General features: G+C 45.2%; 2 protein-coding genes and 1 non-coding gene across 6 annotated transcripts in view; 1 reads left to right on the forward strand and 2 right to left on the reverse strand.

Annotated features, from left to right (window-relative positions):
- Window positions 1–13,618, reverse strand: part of MTF1 (metal regulatory transcription factor 1) — a 36,306-nt gene extending 22,688 nt beyond the window's left edge. Inside the window, exons 1-2 of the mRNA XM_021683731.1 lie at window positions 13,553–13,618; window positions 11,473–11,931 (exon numbers count right to left, since the gene is read on the reverse strand). Coding sequence (XP_021539406.1) covers window positions 11,473–11,880 — 408 coding nt within the window. The 5' untranslated portion in view covers window positions 11,881–11,931; window positions 13,553–13,618. The remainder of the gene's footprint in view (window positions 1–11,472; window positions 11,932–13,552) is intronic.
- A 1,306-nt stretch (window positions 13,619–14,924) lies between these two features.
- The window catches only part of INPP5B (inositol polyphosphate-5-phosphatase B), a 45,261-nt gene continuing 41,100 nt past the window's right edge, over window positions 14,925–19,085 (reverse strand). For all 4 annotated transcript variants that reach the window (XM_044913975.1, XM_044913974.1, XM_044913976.1 and 1 more), the window contains 4 exons: window positions 17,675–17,759; window positions 17,183–17,310; window positions 16,000–16,111; window positions 14,925–15,753 (listed from right to left, as the gene is read on the reverse strand). In XM_044913975.1, the coding sequence (XP_044769910.1) occupies window positions 15,638–15,753; window positions 16,000–16,111; window positions 17,183–17,310; window positions 17,675–17,759 (441 nt within the window). In that variant the 3' untranslated portion in view covers window positions 14,925–15,637. The remainder of the gene's footprint in view (window positions 15,754–15,999; window positions 16,112–17,182; window positions 17,311–17,674; window positions 17,760–19,085) is intronic.
- On the forward strand, window positions 18,347–18,454 carry LOC123324713. The gene has a single exon (XR_006539984.1). It is a non-coding gene; the product is annotated as a U6 spliceosomal RNA (small nuclear RNA).

The following is a 19,085-nucleotide window of genomic DNA, read 5'->3' on the forward strand; positions in this document are numbered from 1 at the left end:
GCAACTGGGTGCAGAGAAGCAGAAGGGGTTAGGGAGAGGCAAAGTAGAGGTCAAGAGTATGGCCTGGATGACTAAACAGATGGTCACATCACCAAGCTGGGGCTGGATGGAGGGTGGAGAAGAGATCATGAGTTGGCTTTGAGGTGGTGCGAGGACTTCCAGGTAGAAACTTCTAGTAGATAGACATACAGGCTGCAAGCTGAAAGGAAAGCCTACGGCAGGAGTCATCAGTACATGTAGATGACTTAACCTATAGCAGGCTCTGGTTCAAGCCCAGCTCTGCCACTTATTCTGTAACCTTGGGAAAATTACTTAAGTGCACTAAGCCTCACTTTGGTTATCTATAACATGGAGAAAACAAAACCTATGTTTTTAGGTTTGTTGTAAGGATCAAGAATAATTTGTGTAAAGCATTTAAATATGGTGACAGGCGTATCATAGGCATACAATAAAATAATAGCTCTTGTAAGAGGACAAAGGCTAGACCTTGGAAAGTCACCAATGTGTAAGGTGCTGGTAAAAGAAGAGAAGCCACTGACAGGTGAGTGGGGGGGAGGGGAGGGGAAAACAGGAAGAGATGCCAAGGAGAACGATGGCACAGAAGCCAACAGAAAAAGGATCTCAAGGAAAAAGAATGATCCAAACATGAAATGTCCAAGAAAATAAGGAAGACAGGACTGAGGCAACTCCTGGATCCAACAGCTAGGAATCACTAATGGCTTAGAGCAAGGCTAGTTTTAATGGACTGCTGGGGCCCAAAGTCTGGAGGAAGGTGAATAAACCAAAGGTGAAGTGGAGGTAAAGATGAGAGATGGACAGCAGCAGCAAGAGAGGGCTTCTGAGTTGATGAGGATTTCTTTCTTTCTTTCTTTTTTTTTTTTTTTGAGTAGGGTAGGTCCTGAGCATATTTGGAAGGAGAAAGGTCCCGGAAAAAAAGAGAAGCTGAGGATCTGAGAGGAATATAAAAAAGAGAAGGGTATTTAAAAGGCTAGTGGAGGGGCGCCTGGGTGGCTCAGTGGTTAAGCATCTGCCTTCGGCCTAGGTCATGATCCCAGGGTCCTGGGATCGAGCCCCGCATCGGGCTCCCTGCTCCACGGGAAGCCTGCTTCTCCCTCTCCCACTCTCCCTGCTTGTGTTCCCTCTTCTCGCTATGTCTCTCTCTATCAAATAAATAAAATCTTAAAAATAAATAATTAATTAATTAATAAAAGGCTAGTGGAGGGAAAAACCTCAGGTGGGAAGAGGGACAGGCAACTTGAGAGCAGAGAGGGACTGAGGTAAGGACAGGTGTGTTCAAGGGTGTACAAGGTTTCCATAAAGGGCCAAATGGTACATATTTAAGGCTTTGTGGGCCATGCAGACTCTGTTCCAACCACTCGACCCTGCTGCTATTATGTGAAAGTAGCCATAGACAATATATAAATGGACAAGCCAGGCTGTGCTCCAGAAAAACTTTATTTATGGACAGTGGAATTTGAATTTCATATCATTTTCATATATCACGAAATACTGTTCTTGTTCTGATTTAAAACAAATCATTTAAAAATGTAAAAACCACTCTACAAACACAGGCATCTGGATGGACTGGGCCTGTGGGCCACTGTTTGCCAAACCCTAAAACCTGTGGGTGTGGGGAAGGGAGGAGCCCTAACTCCTCCCGTCTCCCCTCCCACTCCTTGTCTCATCTGTCCAACCCCCAACACAATCTTGCACAAGTGCTCCCTCACTTTTCATTCCACAGCCTTCCCACTACTACACAGGAGGTGCTCCGTCAACCCTTGATGACAGCAGAATGACTGACCCCGAAGTCCAGGCGTTTTCGTGTCTCAGTGCCTACGTCTGAAGCCAATCGTTCCCAGATTTGTTCTACAATGTATTCTCCACATGCCACCTCTATGCTCAGATGCGAACGTCCCTTCGCCTGATATTCAAGGTCCCCCCATAGGTGTCTTCTTCTTTCTCCCCTGTGACTCCATCACCAGCCCAACAGGAGGCTCTGTTTGGGCCTACAGGCAACAGGACCCCCCTTCCCTAATCGCCACAGTAAGTCCCCACTTGCCTGCCTCTGCTCTCTCCATTCTCTCTGCTGGAAGTGCCTGCTTCCTTCTCTGCTTTTCTGAGTCTCTCTCTTCCTTCCCTTCAGGCCTCACTACCTCCAAGGCGCTCCAGGATCAACACACGACGAAGTGACAGTGCCCTTCTCTGAATTCCAATCACATTAAACTATACCACTTATTTGGCACTTAGCCTGTGTTGTTAATTTTCCTCTCGTGCCTATATCCTGATTTCCCATCAAGACTGAAAACCTCTTTGGTTCTGCCAGGCAGAGATTTCAAAATAGTCACCGACCAGGAAGGAGAAGTGGACCGTGGCTGCAGCAATAAAAGAGTAGCATGTCTCAATCAGAGCGCGTCAACAATGGCAGCTGATAAGAGCAGACTCTCATTCTTAGGATGCGACAGCAGTTGGTCACTTTATAAGGAACAGTGCAATCAATCATTAACTACCCCTCCTTGTCTCCTTGCCCGGCCAACCCTACTCCCGTCCAGGATTTTCACTTGGCCAACTCAAGCTTCCATTAAAAGCTCCTTCCTCAAGGAACTGTTTTACATCATTAGCTCTTTGGTTGGTGGGCACAGCAGTAGCTGGAGAACATGAGGCACTAAATAACTAACTAAATAACTACTTGTTGAGTTAAATGCAGGAATGGCTACTCTCCTGGTAGACTGTAGGCTCCATGAGAGCAGGGCCCACGTCTGTCTCAGTCACAGCCTCAGGGTCTAGCCTGGTGGAGGAGTGGCACCACATTCATATTTGTTGAATGAATGAAGGATTGATTACACAAACAAACAAAAACAAACCAGCAGGACTTAATATTGAGGAAAGTAGTGACAAAGGGTGACAAATGACAAAGGAAGGATGGTCAGCTAGGTCAAATGTAGCAGAGATGACTATTGAAGCATTTCTTGGGTTCACCTGACTCGCCAGATCCTAAGCGCCCCAGCAAGATTAGCTTCACTGGAGGGGTAGGACTAGAAGCCAGAATGTCACAGGCTGAGAAGTCAGGGAAAAGCAAGAAACTAAAGACCATGAATATAACTACTCTTTCAAGGAACTTGGCTGAGAAGAGAGAGGAGAGAAAGTTGGGAAAGGACAGAGACTGGGGAAGGTATTTGTGTTTAAAGGTAGGGGAGACAGGTTGACTGACAAAGCCAATGCGTACTCCCCGATAACGTGCTGAATAGACGAGTAATCTCTTACCCCATCAGGATGGAGGCCGGAAATGGAATTCATTATTCTGGGTCTTTCAGAATCGTTTTTAAATAGCACCAAATTTCACAAAAGGGAAAACTAAACCTCCTCAAACTGGATCCAAACAGGAAGTTGCAAAAAACACGTAAGTTTTCATGGTTACAGAGAAGAGGTATTGCAACATATGGTACATTTAAATACAAGTAAGGTTTATCATGATTTCAAAAAATTATGTCACAGGGATTATACTGTCCAAGGTGCCAGGCATACAGAAAAAACAGTCCCTGCTCTCAAGGAGCTCAATGTCAAGAGGAGAATCAAACAGACAGACAAGACCAATACGGTATGAGAAGTTGTGCTGATAATGGATGTGAGAATAGAAGTACAGGGAAAAGCATCTAACTTAGACTTGGAGGCCACTGAGAAAGGCTTCTCAAAGGAAGTTATGCTCAAGCTGAATCTAAAGAAAGAGGTGACGCACAACTCACCTCTCAAAATTAACTAGCATTATGTATAATATGAACGTAAATGTCACTGACGATTCCACTGGATAATAAAGAATGCGTTTCTCTAAAAGAGCTGAAGAATTGCACCACTTTAACTTTCCTGTGTGGCCTCTAACACTTGTTGATTACTAAGGTAAGGAGCACGGAGGGGTGCAGAGTAGGCTCATTGAGGATGGGGTCTAATGTTATAATAGGCAAGAAGCATGAGCTTTCAGAGAACTGACAGCGGTTTACAAGATGTTCTGAGTAGTTCTAGAATAGAGAAATAGTTAACAAAGATGACTGCCTGGTTAAGTCAACAGAATCAGAGAAGGAAAGGTAAATGAGACAAGCAAAAATGAGAAAATTAAACACTGGACTCCAGGAGACAAAAGCTTAAAAATTTTCAGAAAGGAAAAAAGGCTGGGTTTCTGCTGGAGGAAAAAGAAACGAGAGACCAAGAGAACTAGATTTGACCCTCCTTACCAGCCCCTTACTCAGTGAGGAAAAGGAGTCTCTGGCCCTGAGCATCCAGTGCATGAAGGTTCTCACAAGTCAACGACTGGCCTGGCCTCAGTGGCTGTGGGAGCTGTCCGTTCCTCCCCAATGCTGGAGACTTCCCACCCCTCTCCCCAATACCACCTCTGTTCCCAGGCAGGCACTGATCTCACTTCTTCTACTCTACAGTGTGCAACCACAGAGCTCAGAGTGGAAGTGGGAGAGCTCTGACTGACCTCATTGCTTCATCGGGCCTCGCACTGCCCACCCCACCAGAGCTGGAGTCGCACAGCACTTCCCACACCTCAGCCTTTTACACTCGCAGAACTAACGCCTTCCTGCTGCCCCTTTCCACGGCTAACAGGCCTCGGTGGCTGAGTCTCCCCTGTCTTTACAAAGGTGGTGTGTTATGTCCGAACAGCACAGGCTTTGGCATCCAGAACATCCTCAGTTCAAACCTCATTTCTGCCACTTGCTAGTTGTTTGTTTCTAAGCCTGTTTTCTTCATCTGTAAAATGAGGGCTAATAGTACCTATTCTATAAATTGTTATGAAGATCAAATACGAAGCTATGCTGAAGCCCCTCACACAGTGACTAGTATAAAGCAGGCGCTCAGCAGATGCTAGCCGTCTTACCCTCTCACCACCGCCAGCATGACTGGAGTCCTCATTCTTTAGCTCTAAGGGCCCTCAGCTTATAAAATAAGTCATGGGGATGTAGCGCACACCATGATGACTACAGTTAATGGTATATCATATTGTGTATTTGAAAACTGCTAAGAGACTAGGTCTTAAAAGTTCTCATCATGAGAAAAAAATCTACAACTATGTGTGATGACAAGACTTATTGTGGGGGTCATTTCACAATGTACACAAATACTGAATCACTACGTTGTGTATCCGAAACTAATATAATGTTACATGTCGATTATCCCTCAATTAAAAAGGTGTTTTTGTTTTTTTTTTTAAATGAGCCCTCAGCTTTTGCCTGGTGCTCCAACTGCCCACCAATGGAAGTAACTTCCAGTGGCCGGGTGCTAAGGAAGTCAAATGGAACAGATTACCTGTGGCAAGGGCTGGTGTTCACAGAACCCAAAGGACTACAAACATGTTGTCCTGATTATAAACGGTGGTTCACATTCTGTAGCGATATTAATACAATAGCTCAGCTAATTAGGGGTTACTGGGACTTCTGCAGGCTATCCTGGAACCCAATCACAATTTATAACCTTGTTTTAAGGAGAAAATGCTTCCCAAAGAGTTCCTAACAAAGGCCATTTTAACCTCTTCTTAAACAGGAGATTACCTCTGAACCTCCTTCAAGAACCGCATGGGCCTACAAGGGACGGAGAGTAAATGAGCATTCACTGAACAACCATGATGATCCAGACACTGTGCTAAATGTTTTTTGCACATACTGTTGTATATTTATGTATGAATAAATCTCATTTAATCTTCACAAAATGCAATGGGGTATTTTTATTTCAATTTTACAAAAGAGGAAACAGAGCAGCTTGCCCAAGGCCACACAGAATAAGCCAGAGCAAAGATGGAACCTAAGTCTAAATTATCCCTTTGCACATCACAGAAGAAACAATTTCAAGAACAGGATTGATTTAAATAAGAGAAAAACATTAAAATTTGGGCTCTTTCTCCAATGTCCTACACTACCAAAATGTCAGCAATACCCAACAGGTACAGCTCATATAAAATGTAAATTTGAGACCTGTTATTCCTGCAGCACCATGCTATAAAACCAGTGTGTACACAAAACCACTCTGTCCCTCTTCCAGGCCAGGGGGCCTCAGTGATGGAAGTGCCGAGGGCTATGGAGAGGTACTAACAGGCATACCGGCTTCGGCTTCTGCCCTGGGTTCCAACAAACTACCCCCCCCGCCCCGCCCCCAGCAGTCTCCCTGAAGGGCTGGGACTATTTCTTTGCCCTACCGGACAGTTGACAAAAGTAGGTACTTCATAAGTAAAAGCTTGTGGAAAGAGTGAATGGATCCTTAACACCAGAATTTCAAGCAGCAAAAGTCCTAGTTCTGAATGGCAATTCTGTGGGAGTTCAGAAGGGAGCCTGGAAGAAATGTAATCACAATATATGCAAAGACTAACAGCAAGTAGTTCCCCTCTGGGAGAGTCAGCAATATCCAGGTTTGTCAGAGTGGATCATTCTACTGCCTGAGGGGCTGATAATGAGGAATGAAATTGGAACTAGGTCTCCCAAAGTAAAGGACGTATTGCAAAACACTAGAGTCAAATTTTCCCCTTTATTCTTATACTTAAAATTTGTCATACTAAGGGGAAAAACCCCACAAAACTCCTCTTGGAGTGTCACTGACTAGTAATAGCAAGCAGCCTAATTCACAAAGCATCTCTGTAACTATGCTTCTTGGTAGAAAAAAAAAAGATATTCTTTTCCAATCAACGCACTGGAATACTTTGGTGCATCATGAAGAACATATTTGGTATGGGATTCCTGGCTTTCTTCATACTTCCTGGCCAACTACTGAGCAGAAAAGTGGCAAGGTCAGTTAGCTACAGGGGGTACATTATGTTCACCAGTGTGGTTCATACAGAGGTGGATGAACACGTAACTAGACAGTCCTGGCAGGTTCTCAGGAAGGGATGGATGCAAGAAAGTTTGGGAAATCATGGGCTACATGAACCAACTAAAGGAAACACAGCTGCTCAGAAGCCCAGAGCAGGGCATTAAAGGAGCAACCCCCTTTAGAATGCTGACTTGTGTAGAAGGACATATTTTGATTGGAGATTAGCAGGTGGATGGTGGTAAGACAGCAAGTATGAGAATAATATACACGAAATTAGAGTCAGAATGACCAGTGGGCCTGTGGAAGGAGGAGAAGACAGTATCTGTAGCAAGGTTCTGGTTGGTTTATTTTTACGCAAGACAAGCAAAAGGCAAAAAAGTGAAGTAACAGGTAAGCCAACTACACACTATAGGAAACAATAGAACAATCAAGGGTAAACAGGAAAATCAGGCTAAAATCTGACTCAGAAAACAAACTGCTTGGGAAGCCAAGAAAACTAACTAGTTATCAAATGATTTGGTTTCTCAAGAGTAACACCTGGACATGGAGATGGAGGGAAAAGACCAGGTTTTCAAAAAGGGGGGAAAGTGGGGGTACAGAAATCATGAAAAGTATTATCAAACAGTCATAAACATTGGCCTCTTTAGGCCAATTAAATGGATTTAAGTGCCCCCCACCCCCACCCCAATCACTGTTAAAGCAAAAGCTAAGGTAAGATGGTGCCTCAGGAAGGCAATGCCAGGTCATTAAGCAACATTTTCAAAGACTAAAAGCCACTGGTGCTTCGCCCTCAATCTCCAACAAACTCCACACCAACTGATTTTTTTAAAGTTTCTAGAATCTTCCACGTAGGTTCATGGATAGACTAGAAAGATACGATGGGATGAAAGTACAGTGAGCCAAATCCATAGTAGACTGAACAAGGTGTCCACAGTACCCTTCACCTTATCTACTCAACATGATCATCAAGACCTGAAGCCATGAATCGTAAACTAGGCTTGCAAGTATAGTCCCCAACTTACGATGGTTCGACCATACAGTGGTGAGGAAGCGATACACATCCAGGAGAAACTGTACTTCAAATTCTGAATTTGGATCTCTCCCCTAGCAGCGAGCCACGGCTCCCAGTCAGCCCCATCATCAGGAGGGTAAACAACCGATATACTTCTAGCCATTCTGTACCAATACAACCATTCTGTTTGTCACTTTCAGCACAGTATTCAATTAATTACATAAGCTGGTCAACACTTTATTACAAAACGGGCTCTGTGTTAGATGATTTTGCCCAACTACAGGCTAATGTAAGAGTTCTGAGCACGTTTAAGGCAGGCTAGGCTAAGCTATGAGATCGACAGGTCAGGTGTCTTCAATGTACTTTCCATGGCATTTTCAACTTCTGACGGATTTATCGAGACATAACCGCACCATGAGTCAAGGAAGATCTGGAGCACGGAGTGGGAAAGCGACAGCTCATATAAGTGATTGCATAATATCATTCCCTCCCTACCATCTCCATTCCTGCCTAGATCAGCATTTCCCAAAATGTGTTCCACAAAATACCAACCCTGGAAATGACACCTGAAAATGGTTTCCCAAGTTCAGAGTATTCGGAGAAGTCTGCATTTCCTTCCTTCGCAATTATTAACACATCAAAAGCTCTGAAAAATTCTGTAATAAGCCTCTGTCTCGATTCAACTTAATGTTTCCCAAACAGTTGCTCTCAAAGCACTTTCACATAGTAATCATTAACTGAGGATGGCTTAAAGTTTAGGCTCTAAGCCAGGTTCACATTTTCTGTGCTAAAGAAATGATTCCACCCCCTTGAGTTGCTACTACCTCATCACTCTTCCTCCAAATACCATAGTAAACACACACACACACACACACACACACAACTTGACACTTCCTGCCTCCAGTTTCCTCACCACCCACTCACTTCTCCATCACTGGAAATCTGGCTCCAGCCTCCAGTGCTCTATAGAAAGTCTTCTCATGGTGTGATCAGTGGACAGAGGGCAGAACCAATGGCTTCTCTTTGGCCCCTCAATCCCTCTGCAGGGTCACAGAGGAACAGTCACACTCCCTGACACTCTTCCCTGCCACAACACTGTATTTCACCCATCTCTTTGACTATGTGATCTTTGGTTCCTCTTTATCTTTTTAGCCTTTACATTCGCAGACCAACTCTGACTCCTCCCTTGAGTGAACTGCCCGTGGTTTGAACCCTTTGTAAATCCTGAGCCAGTTTCTTGACTTCAGATCCACATTTCCAATGGGCTTCTCAACTTGTTCACTTTACTTTTCCTCAAGGACTCTTCATTCACTATACTCCGAACAAGCTCATCAGTTGCCCCCGCCAAACTTTCTCCTCTTCCTGATTCCTCTTATGAACTCACCATTCCCAGACGATGAGGCGAACAGCAGAGTCCCCTGCTTTCTCCTCAGCCTGACACGGCAGTCTGAACAGGCCTCTGATAAAGTACCTATCATAGTTTACTCTAACTACTCAACATGCTTCCTAGTCTTGAAGCTCCAATCAATCCTCTGTGCAGCCTCTTAGCTAAGACAGAGAAGAAACCCGACATACTTGGAAAAATGGATGAATCCTTTGAATCATACCCAATTCATGGCTCATTCTTCGAACGCCAGTAATATATGAGGTTCTCTTATACTTCAACAAAAGCTCTGGATTCTTTCTACTTACAAGGCCATTAACCTTCATCAGACTCAAATGAAACCCCAGATCTAAACTACGACTACGTCCTAACTGGGCAATCAAGCTACCACTGCTACCAGAGCAATATTTCTAAAATGCTACTCTAACCACATCACTCCTTGGCTCAAACACCTTCAATGGTTTCCCACTATTTCCAGAATACAGTCCAAACCCCTGAGCATGTTATCACTGCCTTCCATGTCTGGATCTCTGCTACCTTTCCATCCTTATTTTCAACTACCCCCTAACCCCCTAAGCTCCCTATGTTCTAGTCCAGGAGTAGGCACACTCAAGCCAGTGCGCCAAATCTAGCCCACTGCCTGTTTTGTAAATAAAGTTTTACTGGGTAACAGCCAATCAACATTTTGGGCCAGATCATTCTTTGTTGCAGGAGGCTGTCCTGTACATTGCTGAATGTTTAATAGGATCATTGGCCTCCACCCACTGGATTCCAGCAGCACTTCCCCAGTGTGACGACCAAAAATGTCTCCACACGTTATTAAATGCCTTATGCGAAACAAAACTGCCCCAATTAAGAATCACTATTCTAGAGATTTCCAAGTACAAGCTAAGAGTAAGTATGATGTCACTGCTAATAAAATACAAACTATACAGCAATTGTAGCATAGTGTACAGATTAAGAGATAAGAGTCGCACAGTATTCAGTGCTGGTTGCCTCACTATTGGGAGATTGTGCTCCACTGTGAATTTTAAGAAGACTTTGGATAACTGGAATTCATATAATCCAAGGTGATCAGACTGATGAGAAACTAGTGAAGAATGTCACAGGGGAATATTTAAGTAAATCAAGGTGGTTAGCCTGTACAAGAGAAGATAAAGAGAAAGCCATGATCTTTAAATATCTGTTGTCCTGTCAGAGGAAGGTTTAACTTGCTATTGTTCAGGAAGGCAGAACCGGTGGGCAGCAGCTGCAGGAAGGCAGGTTTTTGGCTCTATACAAGGAAAAGCTTTCTAACAATCAGAGCTGGCCAACAAATGTATGAGGCTGAGTGGTGAAACACAGTGCTCTCGTCATTCTGCAAGTGTTCAAGCAGAGACCAGATGAACTCATGTCAGAGATGCCATAGAGAAATCCTGCCTGAAATGGAAGGTAGGACGAGAAGGTTTCTCTCTGGTTGCTTCCAGCTCTGAGATTCTATGGCTACCAGTGGAAAAGCCATATGGCACGAATAATAAAATTCTCCAATTCCAAGACCTTAATTACAGCATAAGAGAAAAATATTTTGCTAAACGATTTACCCTATGTCTGTCTGGTAACATTTTACATTTAGTCCCTGACACGGCGACTACCAGTAATCTTTTTTTTCTAATGGACCTGTAATCAGTTCTAAATAATGTCTATCACTACCTTTAAACCGTATCTTTCATTCTGCTAATGATCACCACACCAGTACAATTTGTACAATGCTTTACAGTTTTCCAACCATCGTGACATACATTACCCTACTCACAGTAGCTAAGTATGAGCATGAACACTTATTTTAGATAACCTACTCTCATTTACTGTCTCTTGCCTGAATTTCTTATGAGAGAAAGCGAGGCCTTATTATTCATCAAATATTCACTACGAAAATAAAACATATTCTACAAGATACTCATCTCCAAAACAAATTATTTATCCACACCCGAGAAATAAGCCAAATCTAGTTATTTCAGCATCAAAACATGGACTTACCTCAGTGAAATTTCTATTTTATTTATGATTTGGGGAGGAAAATTTGAAACACTAGAATTCAGCTTTCCCAAATTTCAATGTGGCCATACAAACTAAAAGTTCCAGAAAGCAGTCACAACAAAATGTGAAGCATATGTGTTGTTGACAAGCAAAGCCATTGTAGGTCCTCATTGCAGGGACTCCTTTATTCCCCAGCTAAAACTGCCAACACGAGTTGTGTAAGGACTTTGCTCCAAAGCTAAACTGGGCCCCCACCCACTGCTTTACTTACTTCTTTACGTTTCGTTTCTGGACATTCCGACTGCAGAGTGAGAGTTGCACCTTCGATATTTCTTGGCATGGGCGTGGAACCAGGGTTTATTGTTAAATGAATCTGATCTGGTGAGATAATGTGTTGCACATAACCCTGGGACATTGCTTCATGATCTATTAGGTGAAAGCCTTCTTCACCCCCTACTAGAAAAGGCAAGTGTTCGCCACACTGTCCATCGTCGTCTTCATCCTCCAAAGTGCCAGGGTCCTGCTCAATAAGAACAGTTGTCCTATCATAAACAGTTCCAGATGAGGAAGGCACCAGTCCGTTTTTATCCACAAACCTGAGCATCTTGTCATCGGGGGTCAGCTCATCTTCCTCTGCCTCAAAGTAGATGATGTTGTCGTCTGGACTGTGTTCCCCCATGGTTCAATCGTGCTCAGCCCAATTGTGAGAAATGGAAAGGTAATGACCTGTCTGCAACAGGACAAAGCCAGAGTTAAGAGTCAAACCCAGGGACCTCCTCAGCAACCACAGGGCTCATTTTTCCTCTCACTTGAAGAATAGGCCAAAGTAAATGAAAATCATCTTCCTTGGGAATATTTTTTGAAGTTTAACTTTGAAACCATCAAGTCATTTTAAAGGAAAAGCAATGTCTTTAAAAAAAAAAAACAACTGAAGAAATAAGTAGCAGTTCTTAAGACCTTCCAAACATGCCTTACTACCAAACAATTCCTAAAGGGGATAAAAGGGCAAACTGCTTCAAGGCTGAGTTGTTTTAAGTCTTAAAGTAAGAAAACCCCAGTCACATATCCCCCAGATTAGACCATGGGGGCAGTGTAGTCTATTGTGGAAATAGAACTTTGGAAGCAGGGTCACCTACCCACAAATCCCAGCTTTGCCACTTACTACTTGGGTAACTTTTCTGTACCCAATTTTTCTTATGGGTAAGCTGGGACTGGTAGTTCCTTCTCCCAAAGTTGTTACGCAGAGTAAAAGAGATAATATATGTTAAGGCACAATGTCTGAGAATAACAGGGAAAACAAGTGTGAATTCATTCCCTCCTTCCTAAAACAGATGTTACAGCTTCTGGGTAGGGGGGCTGATCCCCAGTCAGGCATATTCAATGAAGATCATTATACCCATTAATCTTCTAAAACAACGTGGTGTCCGCTAGAACCTATAGTGTGCTCTCTGCAGCGAGGGAACGGTGAATCTTATTTTTGTTTCTACTGCCCCTCGCACAATACAATTACACCAAGAGTTCAGGAGATGTCAGCTAAATGAATGAAAGACCTGCAGATATACTCTCTTGGGAAGACATACTCTCTTGGAAAGGTATGTTCTCTTGGAAAAAATACCAAATTTGAAGCTTTCCTGTTCTGGATTCGTTCTTCTTCCTTTAGCTGCAAACACACAGGTTCTACAAATGTGGGTTTGGCAGGCAGAACAGAATTTAAAAATAATCAGCACATCACTTTTAGTTTTCAGTCTGGCTTTGCACTTTTTCTCTTCTGCTCTGGGTTAGAAAGTGAACCTTTACATAGTGGGGCGGCTAGACAGAGAAGTATTTAGCAGAGACAGGCCAAGGGATCAGATCCGGGAGGAACCTGCCCGACCCCTTGCTCTGGCTTACGCAACCCGGTAGATGCACATTTCGCTGCGTCTGAGGAGAGATAAGAGCACCGGAGGCCCCACAGAGCTTCCCCGGCACCATCAGCGGCTAAGCGGAGACCAACTGTCCGGAACAAACAAGACCAGGAGGCTTGAGGGTGGCATACGAGGAGTACAAACGGAGCACCCTTGAGAGAAGGCTGAGAAAAGGAACCTGACTGGGATAGCCCCCAGACGGGGCTACACAGAAAAATCTGAAGACAGGCTGGGGGGCTCCAAGCCGGGCGAAGAGGGGCAGGGTCCGGGTCTCCATGGAAACAGGGAAGGGGGGCTGGATACCCATCCCCATGGAAACGGAGGAGGGGTGGGGTCCCTATGGTGACCAGACTGGGGTCTCTAGTGGGAAATGCTTCAGGAGGGAGCCTAAGTCCCGCGCCCCCCGGGAAGCCCCCAGCCCAGGCCGCGTCTAGTTTCGCCTTTTACCTCCGCGGCTCCCGGCAACGGCGGCAGCGGCAGCTTCTCCCCTCCCCAGCGGCACCATGATTGCCCCCACCTTCCCCGAACGTCACTTCCGCTTCCGCTTTCCGGAGGAAGGAGGAGATACCGGCCCCGCCTCTCCCTGGCGCTTCTAGTTGGTTTAGGCGGTGTGGGGGCTGAGCTCGAGCCTCCAATTGGCGAGCAGGAGGGGCGGGGCGGGGCGGGGTGCCGCGGAGACGTCGCGGGGCCGTAAGTTCGTCCCGCGCTGAGAAGCGCCCGCTGCGGCTGTCGGGGTGTCTGCCTTTTGGCGCCAGACGCAAGGAAAGGGGGTCGAACCTCCCCAACCACTAGTCGAAAGTAGCCTCAGCCCGGCTTGCGCCGGCCGCCCTCGCAGCCACAACTGCAACCGGAAGGACCCCAGTTAGCCATCCGAATTCCAGCTCGGACCCTCAAGGGGAGCCTGCAAGGCTATGACCTTCCCGGCTTTCGCCCTCTGGTGATGAGGGGAAGCTGGGACCAACCAAAGTTAATGTACCAGTGGGGTCAAGAAAGGAAGATGGGATCCAAATGGCAGAACCAAGCCCAGCCAGAGGACGCCGCCGCCTCCCCCGCCCCCACTAGCTATCACAAGACGCCCCACTGCTTCCCTCTCATTTCTGCCCAGGCTGTCGGTTCCAACTTTTCCCCCTGCGGAGGACTGCCGGCTTCCACGGGACTCCCGCCCGGGCCCGTCAGCGCCACCTATTTGCCATTCCCCCTTTTTTTTTTTTGACCGGTCACGCTGTCATCCTATCAGCCCGCATCTGAGTCACATTTCACACTGCCAAGGAATGTTGGTGTCCCAGTGCCCAAGAAGCGACTTTGCACGTGCCTTCCTTATTTTCTTAAGATTTATTTTAGAGCATGAGTGGGAGGGGCACAGGGAGAGGGCGAGACTCTCAAGCGGACTCCGCCATGAGCGAGGAGTGAGGAGCTGGATGTGGGGCTCTATCCCATGACCCTGAGATCACGACGTGAGCTGAAACCAAGAGTCGGATATTCAACCAACTGTGCCACCCAGGCGCCCCTCTCCGTCTTTTTTAAATGCCTGTTAAATCTGTTAGAACCTCGCAGCGGCCACTGCCTGATTTTCCCATAAGCTACTTCTCTAGAATATTCAGAGTGGAACAACTCCCAGAGACTAGATCTGGGTCAAGGTGTTCAGGCCATGCCTGTACATCTCTTGCATGAAAACTATGAATAGTGATTGTTACCCACCAGACTGCCAGGCAACTACCTCTTTGGCTCCTGACCACCTGCCCCAATGCTTAAGCCACAAAAAGTCCAGCAGCCATCCCTTAAGAGATAAAAACATACAAACAACCACTGTTAAAAATACATTTATCATTAAAATATATTACATATATGAGAGAGGGGACGCATCATACACAGTTCAGAGGATTTGTTGACCCAGAAAATCCCATTTGTTTCACCAAACACCACTTTCTTCGGTACCTTCATTTTCAAGCCACTGTATTGCCCTGAGGCTGAGTGGCCAGCCCCAGAGTTGCTGAGCCACATCTGAGTAGGAAAAGGGGTAGGGTTTGTATATACATATACACACGTCCTTAGAGCACTGGAAACATCTGGGGTGGCTGTGACCTGTTTATCCAGCAGATTCCACTTGCATTCTTGCTGTCCAATTCATTCTCCCTTTAGGACCCCAAAGTTTGTTCAAATATCTGGTCATGGGGAGCCCAGTCCAGGCTACAGGGAAGGCACTGACTATGCCCAGGAGGCACTCTGAGTGAGCACAGGAAATACAGTTATTTAAACATCTTTAAAGTTTAAAAAAATAGAGAGATCTGTGTTGAATAACTAAAGTTGAACATTGACTGTCAGTTTTATTGTGGCGGATTTCCCCCATGTCTTCAGAACTCAGAGTGACGGGACTGTGACAGCCACGGGGGGGGGGGGGGGTCAGGGCTCAGGAAACAGGCAGCTGCCGCTTTTGTTTCCAAGAGGCCTCACGACTTCTTGTGGTAGTTCTTGATCTTAAACAGGTGGGGCTGGTAATTGGCTGCCTCGAGTAAAATAGGAGAGGAGATAGGCTCAGGGTGAGTTGCAGAGGAATAGGTGAATAAATTCTTGAGCCTTCTTCTTCTCTGCCGTGTCAAGCTTTTGGTGACCAGCTGGGTTTCGAAGCAGTAAGCTGCCAAATATGCTAGCTGCATGAAAAACACAGAAGACAAATGATTCAGCAAAAGAAACACTACTTATTCTGGTACAGTTGAGTTGGGAGGAGTGCCCCAAAGCATTATTTTCTGCTTGAAAAAAACTATGTGAGGGTAAACTTGGCCCAGAGCTGGAGATTTAGTTCCACTACAGTGATCTTGGGACCTTCCTCAAGCACATTCCTCATAATGAGTCTCTCAGTATGCAGAGATGCTTTCCACAGACACTCGACTGCTTACCTAGAATATTCGCATCCAAATGATTTTTTGCTGATTTTTTCAGCAGTTCTCGCAGAAACATCATCAAGTAGTTGAAGACATTTTGGTGGAATGTAGGGAGGGTAGAAATGACCTGCAAGAGGGAGAATTGGCATTTGTCTTTTCATTCATTCATTCAATCATTTGTCAGACATCTACTATATTCCAGGAGCTGAGTACATGATCCAAGGACATGAGTAAGACTGTGCACGGGAAACCCTGATCACTTACCACTTGGCACAAGTGTCAAAAGAGAAGCACAGATCAAACGCTATGTGAATTTAGAGCTCAATAGCCTAACTATGTGTTCTCAAAAGGTTTACAGGAATAGAAGACATTTTAAGCTGGGTCTTGAATATAAGACAAGACTGGACTTGCAGAGGTAAGGCAAAAGAAAGTGTAAAAAAGGTAAGAGAAGGAAAACAGTGAGATAAGGAGAGAGAACACACTGAGAAGTCAATTTTAGCAGGAGTGCCCCTGTTTGAACAGGTGCTGAGCCTGGAGGGGTCGATCAGGCTAGAATTCAATGAGTACTCCCGCTATCTGCGTATCATCATTATCGCGTGGGAAGCTTGTACAAGATATATTCCAAAAGAGATTCTGATTCAGTGGATGTGGGGTGAGGCTCTGGAACCTATATTACTAGCAAGTTTTCTAGATTATTCTGCTATGGCCTGTTAATGTGTGAACTATTAGGCCAGATGGTTAAAAGTCTTGAACATTTGTTTAAGAAAATCATTAATTGGCCAATGGAGAGCCAAGTGTGGTTTTTGACCAACAGTGACGAGAGTGATTAGAGTTTTAGAGCATGTGGTCTGATGGCAGTATACAAAACAAATGAGCAGAGGGAAAGCCTGAATGCAGGGCTTAGAACCAAGGTGAGTGGACGAGAATGGAAGATGGGTGACAGATCAAGGGAACTGGGCATGTGGGAGGCGAGCAGAGGACGACTCAGAAATGACTCAGGTTTTTGGGTTGAGTCACTGGAATTCAGGGTGAAGCCATGAAAAGAAGAGGGGACATGGGAGGAAGAACAGGTTTGGGAAGGAAAGCTATGGAGTTGAGTTGCTAGGACACTGCATTTGAGGGACTGCACCCACTTTGTTCCCTCAAGCCCCATGAGGCCTGGGGCTGCAACATGTGAATGCTCAACGCTTCCCCTCACCTGTTTACTCGCAGTGTAGTTGCCAGAACACTCCAAGCAGTTATGGTAGGTGTTGTAGCAGATGACGGGCTCTGGCAGGCTCTCCAGGAAAAGCAGCAAGGCTTCAGCCACAGAATGATTGCTGGCGGCTTTTGGCCCATCGTTAAGGAACTGGCGATGCCGTGCCGTGGTTAGGAAAAGGCCCAGGAGCGAGCACATGTCAGACATGCCGCCTGCCCAGTACGGCTCTGCTCAGAGCTAGGATGCCAGCCTGACATAGTGAAGGGGCCAAGCTGTTTGTCAGCTTAGCTGGGCCCTCCTGAGTTCCTGCTATATTGGTTCCTTAAAGTTGTAAAGTCTTCTCTATGCAAACTTTAAGTAAGAAAAAATATGATAGCTGAGGACACAAGATCTGATTTTGAGCCTTAAAATAATACTCCTTCTTTTCTCTCATCTCTTAATCATATTCACACATACACATGCACGCACACATACACGAATGTCTGAGGATACAGAGGGTTTCAATCATTCCAGTATCCAAACAGTCCCTGATATGCTCAAATTCCGACCTCAGGCCTGGCTGCTGAAACAGATCTTCCTGCAAAAAAAAAAAAGAAAGAAAAGAAAGTCACCACATAATTACATTCTCAGAAAATCAGCCATGATCTCCTGACCTAGAAATATGATCACCACCAAGGTGCAAAAAGGGAGCAGTGACGTGAGGCCTTTGAATCAACCAGTAAACAATCTGATAAAGTTAGGGCTGATGCAGCTAACTCATCTTGCAGGCTTTCCCGAGCATGCTCCCATGACAGGTCTTCAAAGTCATAAAACATCTATTATAAAACTATAGGTAGGGCATAGTACTCACAACAGTAAGGGAAAACTTAAAACTATGTTTCCTGCAGTGTTGTGGAAGGATTAACCAAAAAAAGAAAAACATGAAGAAAATATATCATTTATAAGATAGAAAAAGTTAAAAAGACACCACCTTGCTTTGTGAAAACAAGATTATGGCAATAAAGGTATTTCCATTAGTCCTAGCATGTCTTTATTAATTTGTTTTATTAAATGACTTAATGCCACATAACTGAAAATAATATTCTATGTATTGTTCAAGTTACACTTGAAAGGAGCTCTATGGAGAAGGCAGATACTAGCACAGTACTTAAGAACGTGACTTCTGTCCTTGATTCAGCAGCACATACACTAAAACTAGGACAATACAGAGAAGATTAGCATGGCCCCTGCGTAAGACTGTGACGTCTATAGCCAGACTCCCTGGGTTCAAATCCCCATCCTGCCCATTTATCAGCTCTGGGATTTTGACCAAGTTACTTAGCCTTCTGGACCTCTGGTTCTTCATCTGAGAGCTATCATGAGAATGAACTGAGGCAATGCTGTTAAACACTTAGAATAGTGTTTGGGACACTGTAATAATAAGGGGGGGGCAGGGCAGCGGCGGGGGGAGGGGGGAGTAAAAAGAGAATGTCGTAAGAACGTACGTTGCTCCCAAGTGGTAAAGCTGTGGTAGACTATAGTTTGTATTAGTCTCCCTATATGAATGAGTCAGTGAAACTGACTGATCTGATCTCATGAAGCTTGCCCAAATCACTCTAGAAATCAGGCCTCCTGACTCATGGCCTGGGGGCTCCATCTGGTCTCCTGCCTCCATCTGGCTTATCAACAAGGTAGCCCCTCCCATTCCTAGAAACTGGCAAGAGTTCATCAAAAGGAGAGCAGGCTGACATCTTGAGAAGAATCCAGATGACTCTCTACTTGGAGGACCCCAGAGGCCAGGGGAGGGAACATGCTGTACCGAGAAGGCCATCCTATGCAAGGCTGCTTCCCTTGGGGGTAATCAAGTGCTCTATGTAATAGCAAGGTCTCGTGTGGGTGTAAAACATGAACCTATCTGTCCCCA

The sequence above is a fragment of the Neomonachus schauinslandi genome, chromosome 4, assembly GCF_002201575.2.
Source record: "Neomonachus schauinslandi chromosome 4, ASM220157v2, whole genome shotgun sequence".
Classification (NCBI taxonomy): Eukaryota; Metazoa; Chordata; class Mammalia; order Carnivora; family Phocidae; genus Neomonachus; species Neomonachus schauinslandi.